This window comes from Sceloporus occidentalis, unplaced genomic scaffold (genome assembly GCF_023333645.1).
Source record: "Sceloporus occidentalis isolate IW3139 unplaced genomic scaffold, rSceOcc1.0.p SCAF_9, whole genome shotgun sequence".
Classification (NCBI taxonomy): domain Eukaryota; kingdom Metazoa; phylum Chordata; class Lepidosauria; order Squamata; family Phrynosomatidae; genus Sceloporus; species Sceloporus occidentalis.
In genome coordinates, this window is record NW_028316989.1 from 35,760,620 (window position 1) to 35,778,616 (window position 17,997).

Genomic DNA, 17,997 nt, shown 5'->3' on the forward strand with positions numbered 1-17,997 from the left:
TTTCAGACGGGTTAATTACGGGATCGGCACACCGTCTTCTGAAAGTCTTTTGCATTACATAATGGCGCCGCCATTAGGGACAGCCCCCATTGTAACCAGTGGCGGTGTGGCTGCATGCATGTGCCACCACTGGGGACAGTGGAGGCTTAACTAAAGTTACATTGTCCATAATGGCGGCCACAGCCACTTGCACACACCACCAATGGGGACAACAGAGGCTGTCCCTAATGGTGGCACGGCCATATGCACATGCCACCATTGGGGACAACGGGACTTGAGCATCTATAGATGTTGGTATTTGCAGGGAGGTCCAGAACAAATCCTCTGTGGATACTGAGGTCCCATTGTAGTTGCATACTCAAATAATATTTTTTCATTTCCCCTTGTTCTGACTGCCCACCTGCACTCCCAGTGCATTAGATGCATACCTGTATGGTTACTTAGAATAATAGAATCCTAGAGTTGGAAGAGACCCCCCCCCCATGGACCATCCATTCCAACCCCCTGCCATGCAGGAACTCTCAATCAAAGCAACACTGTCAACAGTGGAGCATCTCCTTCTTTGGAGGCTTTTAAACTGAGGCTGGATGGCCATCTGTTGGGAATGCTTTGATTGAGACTTTTGGGGTCTCCCTGTCAAGAAGTTCCTTCTAATGTTGCTACAAGTGTTGCCTGTGCCCCCTCTAATTTAATCAGTCATTTTAAAAACTTAATTCCTAGGAAAGTGTTGGATTGTCAGCATATGGTACAATCTTATTCAGGCCTACTTAAAGGAAATTCTACTGAATTTGATAATGCTTACTCCCAGGAAAGTGTTTTATAGTGCTTGTCCCTGAGACAGGGGTGTTATTCTGACAGCGAAAATAATACCAGTAAAATGTGGGTTGAATCTATGTTGTTCACATGCATTTCGAATGCACCTGAGTACATTTGGAGGGGGACTGTCAAAAAAACCACTTAACCTAGGATAATTGGTCTTTAGGGGTTTTCTGAGTTTTCCTAAATGATTTGCATTGTCACATGGGTGAATAACTGATGCAATACACCCAGGATAAACTGGGATAAAACTCTGCATGCCTTGAATGTGTTTCAAATACATCTACATCACTGACTCCATCTTTATTTGCAGTGCTGACACGTGTGAGCAACAGAACTCACAGAGATGTTCACAGATACGGTTCTGATAAAAAATAGAGTGAACAACAAAACCAGAATGTGTGAGTGAGATTAGTTGCATAGTCCTGCTAAAACCACAACATCTGAATCACCCTACTCAAAAGGACATGTAAAGGTAAGCCCTCGGGCATCAAAAAGGCGCATTTTAGGCTGAAATGAGAGGAATGTAATGCATTCCAATAGGACTGATATCGAGGTAAGGACACATTATTTTGCCTGTGTTAATTCAACACCAAAGTCTGCTTGAAAATATCTAATAATATGAGGCAATGATAAAATTAGAGCTTCACTTTCAGTTGACAGTAGTTCCTGTATATCAGTCTCAGTAAATATTTTACTGGGCATAAAACCTGAACAACTCAGAGAAGAATATCTATAGGCATAAACATTTGCCCTTCATAAATATATTTTTATATGTATTCAAGAATCAACCAGCACACTGCAGAATTTAGTTGCTCTTTTATTAGATTTAATCAAACCAATACAAAAGAATCCACTTAAATCTTTGTTTGAGGTTAGTTATTTGCTCAGTTATTACTTTCCAAAATCCAGAGCTCTTAAGAGTCTTTACATCTTTTCATTTTTGCTTCTGTTTTGAATAAGTTGAAATTTCCACTAAACTTTGCCCCTATTGCTGAATTCAGAGTCTGTAAAATCACTTTGTTGGACTACAACTCCAAGAAATTCCTAACCAGCATTCCCATGTTTTCTGTGAATTCTGGGGGCTGTAGTCCAAAAATGCAAATCATCCATGTTATAAGTTAAATTTTTTATAATAAATGTATATTTGGACAATTTTAACAAGGATCAAAATTTGCTTTGCAAAATGAATGTGCAAAGGTTTTAATTATTTCCTTAGTTTTAATTTTTGCTGTTGTTTAAAGAATGGACTGTAGATACATTAACTACAGACAGCTCCCCTGAAGTGAACCTCTTTCCTGTTTGACTCTATGACTAGGAATTATCAGCACACAGAGTCTATGGATCTAAATTGTGGTGCCACAGGCTGTGGGATCCTGACACCTTTTCAGACATGACAGAACTAAAATTCTGTATTAAAATCTGCACAGCTGTACTACTGGAAGGTTAAGGATAACAATCAGTGCAGGAATTCCAATGGGTGGTTTTGCACCAGTGGTAAAGCTGAAGTAGGGTCCTAAGAGGTGTCCAAAGTCACCAACTATCCCCTTTCATTGGCACTGGAACTGTAGCACTGGATCCTAAAAGCTGCCTGTGTGTAGTAATTCATAGACCATAAGAGATCTGTTTTTCCATATGGACTTTATTGTTACCATTTGTCTACATACTATAACCAACAATTCTCAGTGGTTCGCTGTTTTTTCCAGCATCATTCAAGCATGGACAAAAATAGGGGTACAGTTTCTCTGTGAAAGTGTCTGTGAAAGTGTAGATGTGAGACGTTTGGTTAGTATCATAAAAGGACACCTGACCACCTTCATAATCCAAAAATATCCCAATTCTACAGGGAAGGCTGTCCAGGCTCAGACATTTTGGCTGTATATCTACAGCCGTGAACTCATCCTTATTCCTTAGCTTTATGAGCCAGTGACCCTCTTTGGGTGACAGTGGGTAGTTCCCTTTACGTTTAATGCTCTCTCTTACAACTCCCAGTGTCCATTTAGTCTTCTTTTGTACCTCCACTTCCCAGTAGTGCTTCCCAGAGGTGAATCCTTCTGAGCCCAGGACAGAAACACTACAATCAAATCTCTCTGGAGTGTCTTGAAGTGTCTTCTTTATGTCACTATGATACACATAGGTTAGCTCTTCAGAGAGAACCAAGTTTGGATGTGCTGTTTTGGGGTCCAGAGTCATGCAGGATATGTCTGGTTAAGATGGAAGAACAGAATGATTGTACATAGCAGCTTTTAAAAGTGATGATCACACAATAGACAAGGCCATGCTATAATAACAGAATAATCACAGAATCATAGGACTCAATCACACGGGGATGATTTATTGCTATTTATTGCCTGTTTATTCCTGGGATAATGGCACTTTAATCACGACATCATGTGAAAATGTTAGTCGCAATTGCGCTATTTCCACAGGATAATCGCTGTTGAAATCCCCGATTTTCCCTGTGTGATAAAGTCCATAGAGATGGAAGAGACCTCAAGGGCAATCCGATCCAAACCCCTGCCAGGCAGGAACACACAATCAAGATTCAACGGACAGTCTAGTTTTCATTTGTGTCTGAAATGGGAGTCTTTCACTTCTAACTATTGTCACAGAGTCAGAACCACATGATTCAACAACCTTACTGAAGATAAGCATGTCTGACAATAGAAAGTGTCTGCATAGAAGGGAAACCATCTGGAAGTGCATACAGATTGTTGTTAGTTCCATCACAGAAGAAAAATGGGTTCAAATGTAATAAATAATTGTTTTAAAGTGGGTGAATTTAAAGTTACTGCCTGAATTTCCTTGAAAATTAGGCAAAGGTTCTAACAGCTTCAACAGTAGTAATGCTACTGTCTACAGTAGTGTTTACACCCTGAAAGCTGTAATTGCATCATTATGCAATTATGTAATGAAACTGTTATGGAACCAGATGCATTCTCTACCCAGATGAATACACACAATATCATTTCTAGCATTTTGTCCATGCATTTTCCTGCAAAAATGTCTATCTGCCCTATTGACACCAAATGAGAGATTTCTTTCTTTAAGGTTTAACAATGATTTAATATTTTGAAGTCTGAAATTATGTATTGCTAGTTTGTATTCTGATTTTTGTGCCTACAGTTTTCCTTTAGTTTAATCAACAACCACTTCCCACTCCATTTAAACATTTTCCCCAGTAACTTCAAAAGGCATTTGCTTTTCTGAAACAAATGGGCAGGTAGTTTCATTTGATTAAGGAGAAAGAAGCAGCAGAAGATGACTTTCGCTGATCTTTCTTAGAGCCTACCTTTTATCCACTTAACTTTGATTTAAAGATGGGTAACCTAAACTAGACCACAGCTTTACCTGGACAAAGAATGGATTTCATTTCCTTCCACACAGAATAATGCATGGGGCCCTTGAATACCCCTGCACTCAGAGTAGCAGTCACCAGTTCACCAAGAGATGAATTTTCAGTTTTCAGTTCCATCCTGCACAAATCATTAATTCACACTTCAGTTAGCAAAAAGAGATGGTACCTGGAAAAGTTACAATTGTTATAATGCTTCATAAATAGCAATGCTGAGTAGATGATGTGCTTGTTAGATCTGTTTTATTTTTTCACTAGAACCCCTAAGTCCACCAACCAGAATCTGGTACAAAGAATTCCGAGTTCTGGAATATGTTTTGAGTATCATCACTGAATGGTGTTCTGTGTTCTTCCATGTACAAATCAATGGTCATTCCACATTTTCTTCATTTAAACAGTGTAATTTACAACAGGAATAATCATTTTGCTGATTTAATATGAGCCACTCAGAGATCTACCTAGACTTAGATCGCTGTTTAGTTTCTGTCCGATTCATGTTCATATAGATCCTGTTTAGGAACATTTCCTTTCCTTTACATGACAGAATCTTCATTTGATGTTACTAATCTACAGTCTACCTTCTACTAATCTACAGTTTACCTTCTCATTTCTCACTCTTAAAAAGAAAAAACTTTTATAGAAAATAAACTATCCAGAAGTAGTCCTGTTCAAGGTTCATAACAAAAAGAGGATCTTTGTTCTGTTGTTATTAGTTCCCAGCTCCTGGCTTAGATTTAACAAACTGGTTAGTTCATACCAGAAATCAGTTGTTTCCACTATCCATCTCTGCTGCATATTTAGAAAGGAGAGAAGGGGGAGTACTCAAAATTGTTTGTTCCCATGACATTAAATGCTGGTTTACCATTCTGCCTGAATTAGTCCTACTAATCTGTAAAAATGCATGAGATTACTTTTAGGTACATACACCAATCATAAGCTTTTATGTAAGTGCTTGTACCTGTGAGGATTGAAACAGAAATTGGAATGGAAAATATTGGAGTGGTAGGATAGTGCTCTTGGATCTGGATCATCTCAGTTATGGATGGTGTCAGTTGTCATTATATTTATTTGTCATAAAACTAATTTTCCAAAATTGGCTCAAGATAAAGGGCAGTCTTTGGCATAAGATGTAATGGGCATACACAAATACTGCACAAGAACCCTGTTCAATTGACTTTCTAAGACTGCAGAGACAGCCCTAAGTGAGTCCCTCTATAATCCTGTACAATTGCCTCTCTGTATCCACAGATTTTGCATCCACAGATTCAACCATCCATGGACTGAGAATATTTAAAACAAAACAAAACAAAACAAAAAAAAAACTCCAGCAGATAGCAAGGGCCCACTGTAGTAGGCCTGTTCAAGTTGGTACAGAACATATAGTAGCAGGGAGATGTAATCAGCAACTTCTATGTGATGGGGCTGTTGTGCATATATTGTTCACACTATCCCCTTCATGCGCTGATTACTGAATAGGGCTCATGTTGCATTAAAACGTGCCTGCTGAAACAGTTTGAGAATACCTTTTTATTGACTTCTCCTTACCTTTCTATAAAAGCTTTTATTCCCTGTCAGAGAAAAGGAAGAAAAAAAGGGGGTTACTATATTGTTGTTGTTGTGTGCCTTTCTAGCTTATAGCAACCCTAATGTGAACCTATGATGGGGGTTTCTTGACAGTTTCTTGATAGAGGGGTTGCCATTGCCATCCTCTGAGGTTGAGAGAGTGTAATTTGCCCAAGGCCACCCAGTGGGTTTCATGGCCGCGTTGGGAATCAAACACTGCTCTCCAGAGTCATAGTCCATCATTATTATGACAGCTGCCTTTATAGGACACACTTTCAGAATGTGAGCAACTCAGGGACCGTCAGTGTATTGCACATACAATGTCATTTAGATAGATATGCCTTTCTAGAGCAAGGTATTTGATTCTGTCACAGAGTGGCCTCCATGTTGTATTCATAAAGACCTGAGAAGCTGTCTTTACCACCACAGCTCTGCAAGCAACTACTGCTAGTGGCTTCCATATCAGTGGCTCCATTAATCTGCTCCTGGTTTTAGTTTGAATATTAATGGAGTTATTCAAGGCGCTGAGACTATTTGGGATGTAAACAGTCAGCATTTTGCATAACTCCATTAAGGTCTGGACTCTGGAGTAAAATCTGCAGCAGATTCACTATGGAAGCCACCAGTCAACACAGTTTCCAAGACTATTAAAGTTACTGTATTGTTCTTGGTGTGGTCAGGACTATAGTCTGGTCCTGTGGGTCTTGGCTCCTTTGATGAGATTCTTGGTCTGGACCCCCCCCCCCTTCTGTTAGATAAAATGAATGGTGTGTGCTGCCGCGCTGCTGCACCTAAGCCCCATTATAATGGTGGCACTTAGTCTGGAACCCCCCCTTCCCAAAATCCTGGCTACGTCCCTGTTGGCTCTTCTCCACTTTGTCAATTTTCATGTTAAAAGGTACATTTCTAGACTTTTAAAATGTGGGAATATAGGAAAAAGGAGGCAAGCAGGAGACTACCAAGACTGGCTTCCTCCCTTTGCCAGCAGCTCTCATTCATCGGAGCTATGGGGTGGCTGCCTGCCTGGGACAACATGAGTTATTACACTGGAGTGATACCAACTCTAGTGACACCATTGTTTAGTTGTAACACAAATATGTATTATAATTAAATCAACTTTGATGTGTTATCTTTAAAAAAAGTAGTTGTGTAAGCCTGTTTCAGTAAGAAAAAAAAGGATTAATGTGGCACCATCTGACTAAAAATTTAAAGGTACTACAAGAGTATTTTCTTCTTCTAGGCTACCTGTATTTATTATTGAATTCTGTAATTATTCTTTGTTTTCTCAAGTCCTTTCAGTTGAATACATTTCTAGACTAGGAGCAGATTTAATAAAGTTGACTGTGCTGAAATGATATCACTATGTCTATCTACTGGAATGCCAGTTATCCTTTAGTTCCCCTTTTCCTGAGAGGTGTTTCCTAGTACCCATAAGGAAGTTGTTAATCTCAGGGTTTGCAATGCCCTGAGATCAGGGGTTCCCAACCTGTACTCCAAGGAGCCCTTAGGTCTCCTTATGCACTTCCCAGGTGCTCCGTAGCTGCTCCAGGAAAATGAAAGAAATAAAAATTGAGTAAAATTAAAGAATACGAATATATTCTCATATATACTCCTAAACAGCATTAACTTGTAAGACATAGGGTAGGCCTCTTAGGGCTCTGCCATAGAAATAAGGGCTCTATTAGTTCAGCAACAATACCCAAAGCAATGCTCTATCTGGAATCCTTACTTTCAAGAAGCCAGCAGAATTCTGCTGATACAGCCGAGCCTGAATGCAGACCAGAGTATCCTTAGCATTCTGGGTTCGATCTTGGAGTTTATTGAGATTCGCCTCCATTTCTTGAAGGAGGATTTCACTCTCATCTTTTAACTGATTTATTAACATTTTTTCCTTGCTGTGAAGAAACTGGTGCAGTTTTAGGAATTCCAAGGAGATATGATACTGAAGTTGTAATTTGTTCTCCTGGAAATAAGTAAAATGATTAGAAAAAGTAAATAGCAGTCTGACAACTGATACTACTGTAGTTTTACGTTATGCTTTACAATAGTTGATCTGCTGTTTCATCATTAAGAATAGTTGATTCTTAATGATCAAAACAGCAAGATTTCTGGTGGGGGGGAACACATTATTTTAGATCAGTCATTCTCAACCATTGCACCTCCACATTGGTTGAATTTCAGATTCCATAATCTTAACATTTCTTGATTGCAAAGAAATAACTTGCACTATTGATGCACATGGTGTCAGTACTCTATACTTAAGACCTCTAGAAAGTTTTAAAAGTAAGGCCAGCCCCCCCCCCCCCCCCCACACACACCTTATATCTACCCCAGTTAGAGGATCTACATGCAGGCACACAAAAGGATACAAAACCTGGCAGTAGGTTTACCAATATAGTCAATAAAATCCATAGTCTCTTTGATGTGTACATACTGGAGTGGTCATTAGAGTTCAGGAAGCACCATACGTACTGCACAAACATGCCTTTGTGCTGTTTTCAATGTGAGTTGGTTTTTTAACTTCCTTTGGTTTGTTGTACCCAAATTGTTCTTTTGTTCAAAAAATACCAACCACACCCTGCCCCATCCAAATAGTAACAGAAAAATATTCAAGCAGGGCTCTGCTGAATTAATGCTACCCACTTTATGATTACTAATCTTTTCTTCCTGGGCATTCTTCAACACCTCTAGCTTCATCAAGATGGATCTGAGTTGAATTCTCAACATGAGCAGCTTTTCCTGTGGGTAAATAGTCACAAACAATGTTACTCTCTGGCTCTGCTGGGTAACTTGTTATGCAGGCAAAAGACCACACTTGCCCACATAAACAATTGCTTGATTTGCCTCATAAGAAAATTCAGGGGTTACTGAATTCCACGTTCTTTACAAGAACTATGCATACATGGATAGACAGAGCTATATTCTAAATTGCCCTTCTCTGACCTGGTATACTAAAGTGTTGGGCCTTGGGTGCATATCCAGCTCTGGAAATACATGTGTGCATATACATGCATGAACACACACACACACACACACGTGTGTTGATGCCTTCCCCCTGGCATGACAGTGTCACTACTGCAGAGATATAATCCGATAGCTATAGAGGGAGAGTTGTATTGCTCATCAACATGAGTAACATAACGGACGCTATCCAATATGGATTAAATCTAGAAATAAGAGGTTTCAAATGGGTTCTAGTATAGATCAAGCCCAAACGTGCCCTGGAAGCCAAAATGACCAAATTGAGGATGTCATACTTTGGCCACATAATAAGAAAGCATGACACATTAGAAAATACAAAAAATGTTAGGAAGGGTTGAAGGTAGTAGAAAGAGAGGAAGACCACATGCCAGATGGCTAGACTCAGTTTGGGAGGACATGGGCCTGAATCTACAAGACCTAAGCAGAGCAGTGGAGGCCGGGGGTCGGAGATGTCTCACCCACAGGATTGCCATGAGTCTAAATTGACTTGAGGACTGTTAACAACAATGAAAGGGGTTTCAGGCTTTTGTTACAGCATCATGCCATTTCATGCATTGAATTTTGCAGGGGCTTTATATAATGGAATCCTCCACTCTCCCTTATTTTTCCAAAGTTCCTTCTGACTTTTTTCTTGCCTCAGAAAACCCATTATGGATTAAATACAGAATAATTTCAAAGTGCTAACTACAATCATGATAAAAGCCTAGCTGGAAATTAGTACCCATAAGTACTTCTTAAAAATAGATGGAACTTTGATGGATATGACTAATTTCAAGTCCCACTGAGTTCAGTAGGTTTCCTTTCAGTATGACTAAGATCTAATCTGCACTTCAGAAATAATGCAGTTTGACACCGCTTTAACTGCCATGGTTCCATGCTATAGAATTCTGGATATTGTTGTTTGTTGTAGCACCAGAGCACTCTGACAGAAAAGTCTAAATATCTCACAAAACTACAAATCCTAGAATTTCATAGCATCCAGCAATGGCAGTTAAAGTGGTGTCAAACTGCACTGTTTCTACAGTACAGATTAGACATAAGTCCTCTATCACACTATACATTTAGAGCTTCTGATTAATATGAAATGTCATTCAAGTGGGAAATCTAGTTGATATACACAAAGGTGTTTTGTAACTGTTTGTATGAGAGACTTTCTCTCAACCATTAAACTGCAGTTCAACCAACCACACAACTTCCAGAATGTGCTAGTCTTACTGATGTAAACTGAAGACATGAGGATTTGTTTAAGGTGCGACTTTCTCTCTATCATTTAATCATTCCCTTCATTTTTTGATCTGGTGTTTGCATGACCGTTACCGTATAGATCTGTACAGCATCTGGGATGAGAAGAAACTGTGTGCTTTGATCTTTCGGCATCTGAGCTTCTCGGCATGTGAAGCAGGCTAGTTTTTCGTGTGGCTTCCAATACAGGGTTAGTGGCTCACTATGTTCAATGCATTTCTGTTGCAGGCAACCGACATGAAAGGTCTTAATCTTATCCGCCATTTTCTCCAGGGCAGTGTTTGATATGAACTTTTGCTCAGGAACATTTGCATGGCATTCTGGGCAGAATACGCCCTTTTTTCCCCATGTAGTCTGCCAGTCTGCTCCATTGGGCAGCTTTAGCGTCCTGACTGATAACTGCCACTTGCCAACTGTTTCCTAGAAGGTTCTATCTGGGCTTCTGTGAAATTATTTGCTTTCTCTCAACTACCAAGCTCTTGGAGTGAGATCTGAACATGCCTGAACCAGTCAAGTCTCATTTCATTCTTTCATTTCAGGGTTATATTCCTTGTGGCTTCTTTTATACAATACAACCAGAAATATTTTCCACATGAGAAGATACTCAACTCTTCAAGCATAGCACTAATTTTAGGTTTAAAATGCATGTGTAAGGTGATAAGGTTGGACATAATCTCATCAGAACTGTTTCACGCCAAGGGCATTCCCTCCTTCAGCTGGATCAGTGGGGTATTCCCACAGAATACTGAGTTTGGGTGTATTGTAGGTTCAAATGCTATCTTTCTGTTTTTCAACTGTGTTGTACGGGTCGCCCTTTGCTGGGTACCATTCAGGCTTGATTCCACCCAGCTCACAGAAAACTGTCATTCAATAGTATGTAAAGTATTGGTTTTATTTTTAAAAAGCTGTCCGTTGGTTTTTGAGCTTGCTACTTCTTTTTAATTTCCAATTTTCCTTCCAGCAATTCTTTTCACATATTTACAATCAGCCCTCGATAGCCACAGATTTTTTTTTATCCACGGATTCAAGCATCCACAATTTGAAAATATTTTTAAAATGTATAAATTCCAAAAAGCAAGTCTTCATTTTGTAATTTTATATAAGGGATACCATTCTACTGTGCCATTGTATCTATTGGCACCTGAGCATCCACCGATTTTAGATTACTGGTATGGTGTTTTTTTTACTTTGGGTATGTTTTTAATCTTAATTGTATACTGTTTTAACTAGGTTATTTTATTGTTTTAAAGTTGCTTTTTATGTGTTTTTATCTTGTGAGCTACCTTGGGTCCCTTTTTTGGCATATAAATTAAACAAACAAATAAATAACTATACAAATAAATAAATTATTTTTTATCCAGGGGGTTCTCCTGGAACTAAACTGCAGCAGATACCAAGGACCCACTATTGCATGGCTTAAAACCAGCACTATCAATGCCTTTTAACCACCTTGGTTCCCTGAACTATTATTATTATTATTATTATTATTATTAATTATTTATTTATTTCGATTCCACTTTTCTGTTAATAACAAACAAAGCATCTTACAATAAAACCAATTCGATATACAATACATGGTAACATACATCACATCCCCAACTCCCCCCCAAAACAAGATTAAACACACCGGATTATAATTAATCTATTAAAAAACTAGTAATCTGCCTAGGCCCTTAATAATCTCTAGTTGCTGTTGTTGTTGTTGTGTGCCTTCAAGTAGTTTCTGACTTGTAGAAACCCAAAGGTGAACCTATTGCTGGAATTTCTTGGCAAATTTCATTCAGAGGGTGCTTGCCATTGCCATCCTCTGTGAGGCTGAGAGAGTGTGACTTGGCCAAGGTCACCCAGTGGGTTCCATGACCAAGCAAGGATTCAAACTCTGGTCTCCAATCATAGTCTTGACGCTCAAACCGCTACACCATGCTGGTTCTTTAATATCTCTTTTTCTTTCTGGTTTCAGGCAGGGAAGATTAAAAATGGGATTATCGAGCATTAATTCACCTTTGGGAACACATGGCCCTCCATCATGAGATTGGAATTTATGTCACATCTCACTATTGGCTATGGTAAGGTTTATGTGACCTCCACTCCCAACATAAGAATATTTGGGATCCTTTCCTCTTTGGATTTACTGCACCTTTCTGATTTCTGACTGGACTCAGTCACTTTGTTATTGCTCTTTCTATCCTTCCACCACACCTGATTTCATGCCCCCCTTGCGCCTTCCTCCCTGGGTCTTTGCTCTGGCTAATGCAAAGAGCATGCCTTCTGGGTAGACCCATGGTAGGCGGTAGGCATTGCACATGATGCCATACAAAGGTTTGTGCAGGAAGGTTAGCGAACTGTCACCTGCATCCTCTGTTCCAGAGTTGTTTTGCTGGCTTTCCACATGGGAGGTGAGCCAAAACTAATGTTCCGGCCCCCTTTTTTCAGAAATCACACCCCGGTGTTTGTTCTAGGGTTGCCTGACCAAGCTCCAGCAGCCTCTGCAGATGGCAAAAGGTTAGCAAAAGTACACAGCGGGGTTCAGTAAGACACTCTAGGAAAGAACTTGATGCCGGCTGCCTCTGGTGCCGCTTGGTTTATTTGCAGAGCTCAAAATTAGCAGAGGCCTATAATGATTAGCAGCTGGCCTCGCGCCCAGAAAAACGCCAAGTGCTGGGCCTGGCATTCATTTTCTGGAAGACAATTGTCCCCTCACTCTCTCTTTTTTTATTACCGAATCGATTCTTTGACAACAGTGCTTCTGTTTACAATGCTGATGATGCCAGGGTTATATGGAGAGGAAAACAAGAGTGGCCAGATGCCACTCCTCCCTTGCGGGTTGAAACACACACAGCGCCTGTCGATAATAGTGGCATTGGTTTGTGATGCCTCGCAGCAACCTTCCCTCCGCTGGTGCCCTTTGGGTATGTTTTGCATTGCAGCCCCCCATAGTCGCCTGGGCCCAGCTGGAGGATTGTGGGGATTGTAGCCCAGCACAGCTGGGAAGGGGGGCACCAGGCTAAGGAAGACTGCTTTGCACACACCACATGCACTGTTCTGTTGACCCTGGTGGCTTTGCAAAATGGCTGCATGTACCTCTGGTCTTCTTCTCTGAGAAAATTCCCAAAAGAAGTCAGTGTATTTGAGTTTTTACCTCTTGGCCAGAAATAGTGTGATGGACCTAGACTTTTGTCCCAGAATAAGTGAATTCACTAAGACCCCTCAGACCCATGGGACACCACCATCACTGCATGCTGGAAGTTGTAGTCCAAAAAGGAAAAAGCTTCTCCAGACTGACCTGAGGGTTGGAGATGCTTTTGGGGTCCTTCTTTGCGATGGCGCAATCCATGGGGTGCAGCAACTCTTCTTGGCATTAAGCGCAACTTCTCTGGGGTCCCTTGAGATGGATGTGTGCCTGCCTTTTTTGGGGAGGGGGGCTAAGAAAAGCTAGCCCTATAACTCCTCAGCTGCCTTGAATGGCAACAAATACCTTGAATGGTAATAAAGATCTCCAAGTTCCATTGTCAAGATAATTAATTAATTAATTAATTAATTAACTTAAAATTTTATGAAATAGAAATGCCAGTGTCCATTGGGGATGGGGATACTGGAGATGGACTGCAGGTAATGGGGGAGAGGCCTATTAATGGGGTTTTCTTGGCAGGGTTTGTCCCAAGGGGGTTGCCCTTGCCTTCCTTTGAGGCTGAGAGAGTGTGACTCCCCCAAAATGGCCCAGGAAAAATATGAGTGACCCCTAATAACTGGGGGGGGGGAATAACAATGATCTTAAGTTCACAATTGAAGGGACCCCCAACAACGTAGGATTTATGCCTCTGTTATGGAGGGAAAGAAAGATGGCTGCTTAAAAGGATGGGGGCTTATTTCAAGATTTGAGTTTTTGGGTTAGGGTTATTCCCTCTCCTTTGGCCGTGAGATTTTGGGAGAGTCACAGTCTCTCAGCCTCAGGGCAAAGCTGCCATGATGAAGTCGCCATAAATTGGGAGTGACATGAAGCCACAAAACAAGATGGAGTCCATTTTGGAATATCAAAGCAACAAATAAGTGCAATATATAATAATAATAACATAGGCTTCGACTCCCATCCCTGAAGGGTCACTGTGTCTGAAAGAGTGGGATACAAATGCAATAAATAGGTGCAAATAATAATAATAATAATAATAATAATAATAATAGGCTTCGACTCCCATCTGATAAAGTGTCCCCAAAAAATAAAGTATGAAATGGGGAGGGCATGTTAGAACAAAAATGGACGCCTTCACCTCAGTTTTTTTTTTGGGGAGGGGGTCAAAGATGTCACTCTGAACCCCAAAAATGCTTCTCCCCCAAATAAAAGATTCCTATTTAGGGAAGAACCAGATTGTGAGGGAAACAAGGCCGCCATTACTTCCCCTCAGAGAGGCCTGAAGGGACTCTGAGGCGCGTGAGGCGATGAGAGAGACCGGGCGCCATTTTCCCTCTCCGCCCCTGACTCCCTCCATGTTTATTCCCGTTCTATTTCCCCTCCTCCTCGGCGGGCTCTTTCCCGGCGTTCGGCCTTTTGTCCCCCCCTTCGTCCGTGGGCGTCGAGAGAACGGCGACAGTTGTCGGCGTTCTCCCTTCTCTTGCCCGCCAAAGAGGAGGGAAGGAGCGGCCGCCATGAGGGAGAAGGGGAGCCGCCCTCACTGAGGAGAAGGAGGAGGGAAAAGGGAGAGGATGGCGGCTTAATGCTGCCGTTGCTTTTTTTGTGGGCCCTTTTGGGCTCCTTGCCCCAGCTGGGAGGCGACCCCCCGTGGGCAAGCCGCGCTAATTTAGGCCGGGGTCGCGCCTCGTGCTCCGAAAACGACTAGGCCCCATCCTCCTCCTACTCGACGCGCAGATTCCCCTCAGAGAACGTCTATTCTTATACAATTGGTTTTGAATACATTTGGGTTTTGTTCCTAAATATTATGATTTTTTTGTCAGTTCCTCTTTCTCTGAACCATGGAGCCAGAACGCACTGCAGAAATAATAATAGTAATAATAATATTGTTCTGTAAAAGAACAGGGTGACAAAAGTAAATAATAATAATAAGAATATATTGTCCAGGGTCTAACGTGGTCCAGGGACACCCCACCACTAGCAAATGTGGTGAAAAATGTCCCCATGTCACAGGGACTTTATTTTATTTGTAGTGAGGGAACAGCAGGGAAAAGCCCTCCAAGGCCTTTTGGGGGCTATTGCAGACCCCTACTCACTGGCAGTTGTCACTCTTGATCCAAACAGTGCTAATGTGGGGAAAGACTTGGGTTTAAATCTTAACTCATAGAATCAGAGAGTGGCTAGGTTTTGGGCCTGAGATAGTCCCAACCTGGCATCCCTAATACCTATTATTGTCAGTACTTTTCTCTGATTGCATGGTGCATAATCTGAGACCAACCAAGTGTACCAATATTCTGGCTAAAGAATTAATGGATCTAATGTGATGGCTATAGACCACAAGGGTCTACCTGTAATGAATTAGGGGTGTTGTTTTTTCTGCAACAGATTACCACATCTACCCTTTTGGAAATTATTATTACTACAAATTAGGTTACTTTGCAGAAATATGATACCAAATATTTTTGTTCATCCACATGACCACTGAGGTTGGCATATAGGACAAAAGGTTATAATGGACATTGTGCGGTTGCCTTCAAGTCATTTCTGAATTGCACTGACCCTAAGGTGTGGAATTTCCTTGGCAAGATTTGTTCAGAGGCAGTTTGCCATTGCTTCCCCATGAGGCTTAGAATGTGTGAGTTGCCAAAGGTCATCCAGTGGGTTTCATGGTCAAGCCAGGAATCGAACCCTAGTCTCCAGAGTCACAGTCCAACAGGCAAAACACTACACCATAATGGACATTAGCAACCAGTTTTCTAACTCCAGTAAAATTGTGTAACTTCTTACGTGTGGTTTGCAGTACAGCCCTTGATCTTGCTCTTTGAATCGTATATTGATTAGTGCTTCTATGGGCCTGAACAGACAGGCGAAAATAAAGTAACTTCAGGTCATTTTGGAGGTATGCTGTTTAAACGATGCATACATCCTAAGAGGCCAGAAGCTGTGCCAAAGCCATGCTCCAGTCCTAAGGACTTTTCAGGCCCTATGTTAGCATTATGCTGTTTAATGTGGTAAATTTGTAAAGAATAAATACAGAGAATGAATCCTAATTGCAATGTCTAGGTGTTGTAAACACCAAGCACAAAGGTGCTACATACTGGGTAGCACAAAGTTGGTGACCTTTGGCAAGCCTAATGTGTTTGCTTTCCTGGCATAACTGCTGTGTTTTTCTTTGGGTGTGTACATACATGTTCATTACTGAAAAAAGACTGAAACGTAAGTAAGTATGCCGGAACAATGTTTACTTGGCCAAGTCCGTATCGATGGTCTCCTGGTGTTGAACAGATGCTGGTTCAAATGCTTGTTGCATTTCACGAAGGAGTGATTTGTGCAAGGCTGAAGGGCTGTATTGACTTTCTGGGTTCCATGTCTGTACTGGTGCCACCAACAGACACATTCATTGTAAAGTAGTTTATACCATCCTAGAAATAAAACATAATAATAAATACCATACCATAACCTTTAAGCCAGGGGTAGGCAACCTTTTTGAGTTGGGGGCCAGGTTGCTGTCCCTCAGATGGGGGGCCAAAGCCGGAGGGTGGAGCCACCCACCCACCCTTTCTCTCTCTCTCTCTCCTCCTAGGGTTGCCATAAGTCAGGACCGCCAAACAGGGACAAATGTAGGACACGTGTAGGACAACATTTTCAAATGTAGGAAAACATTTCTAAAAATGGAGGACACGTGAAAAAAAAATTGGTGATTTTTAAAAAATGTTAATCTAAATGCATGTTTCTTAGGCATGATCAAAATGGAGGACATTTTGACATTATTCCTGGACAGACGTCAGGAATGTAATTCCCTTTCTGGCCACACACACACCCAATTCTAAAACACACACACACACACAGCACATTTACACTATCATTTCTTTCTTTCTTTCTTTCTTGCTTCTGTTGGATTTTTAACACTTTTGCCTGATGAAGATGTCAGTGGAGCTTTGAAAGCTTGCATGATATATTTTGTGCATTTTGGTTGGTACTATAAGGGTATCACTGCATGGTAGATTTGGGCTGTTACTGTACTTGTGTGTCCAATTTGTTAGCACAGAATGTTTTAATATGCGTGAACATTCTTGATAAGTGTAATCCTGAAAGGTACACCATGTGAAGAATCATAATGACAATACTAGAAGGTCCAAAAGGTTGGAATTAACAAAGAGAGTATGGGGCAATGTTGCACTAGGTGACTCTGGGCAAGTCCTACTCCCAACTCTCTCAGCCTCAAGGACAGATCTGGCAGCAAACCTCTTCAGAATACAATCTTGCCAAGAAACCCCAGGCTAGGTTTGCCTGATTATGGTCTCAAAGTGCTCTTCAGTTCTAAGTCTCTGGTGCCACTGCCATTCTGCAAACTACAGTTTCCACATCCAGGCAGGGTTGCCATAAGTCAGAAAGGAGTTGAAGGCACACAATAACAATAACAACAACAGAAGAGGAGGAGGGAAGAAAAGAAGAAGGAGGGAAGAAGAGGGGGCTGGCTTGGTGGCTAGAGAATTGGAGGAGCCAGAATGGCCATGCAAACCGAGTGGGAGACCTTGGGCAAGTCACACTCTCTCAGCCTCTTCTTAGGAGAAAGTAAAGGCAATCCTCTCCTCCTTTGAAGAAACTATGCCAGGGGAACTCTGCAGGGCTGCCATAAGTCAGAAAGGAGTTGAGGGCACACAATTACAACAGAAGAGGAGAAAGAGGGGAAGAAGAGGAGGAGGAAAGAAAAGAAGGGGGAAGAAGAGTATGAGGAAGAGGAAGAAGAGGGGGCTGGCTTAGATGGAGGAGACCGACTGGCGTGGGGCTTTTTCCCCCTCCTCCTTCCCCTGTTCTCCTCTCCCACAGAAGCCACAGCAGAGAGAAGCCCCAAAGGAGGAGCAGGAAAGAAAGGCAAAGCAACGAACATTGAAGGGAGTCCCTGGTGCCTGCC

General features: G+C 41.4%; 1 protein-coding gene across 1 annotated transcript; it reads right to left on the reverse strand.

The window, feature by feature from the left end:
• Positions 1 to 2,002: 2,002 nt before the first annotated feature.
• LOC149307263 (E3 ubiquitin-protein ligase TRIM69-like) lies at positions 2,003 to 10,180 on the reverse strand. The gene is made up of 6 exons (XM_089538763.1): positions 10,034 to 10,180; positions 8,378 to 8,473; positions 7,464 to 7,697; positions 5,717 to 5,739; positions 4,168 to 4,292; positions 2,003 to 3,020 (listed from the first exon to the last, which is right to left on the reverse strand). The coding sequence occupies exons 1-6, from the start codon at positions 10,091 to 10,093 to the stop codon at positions 2,476 to 2,478; spliced, it is 1,083 nt and encodes a 360-aa protein (XP_089394889.1). The 5' UTR covers positions 10,094 to 10,180; the 3' UTR covers positions 2,003 to 2,475.
• Between the last annotated feature and the right edge of the window lie 7,817 nt (positions 10,181 to 17,997).

What these genes read in the sequence shown, in the direction of transcription:
- LOC149307263 (XM_089538763.1), bottom strand. Translation starts at nt 10,093, where the DNA reads ATGCCGAAAGATCAAAGCACACAGTTTCTTCTCATCCCAGATGCTGTA. An exon ending in ATGCTGTACAGATCTATACG is followed by an intron (nt 8,474 to 10,033) that starts GTAACGGTCATG and finishes ATTTACCCACAG; the next exon opens with GAAAAGCTGCTCATGTTGAG. An exon ending in GAAATCCATTCTTTGTCCAG is followed by an intron (nt 3,021 to 4,167) that starts GTAAAGCTGTGG and finishes CATCTTAACCAG; the next exon opens with ACATATCCTGCATGACTCTG.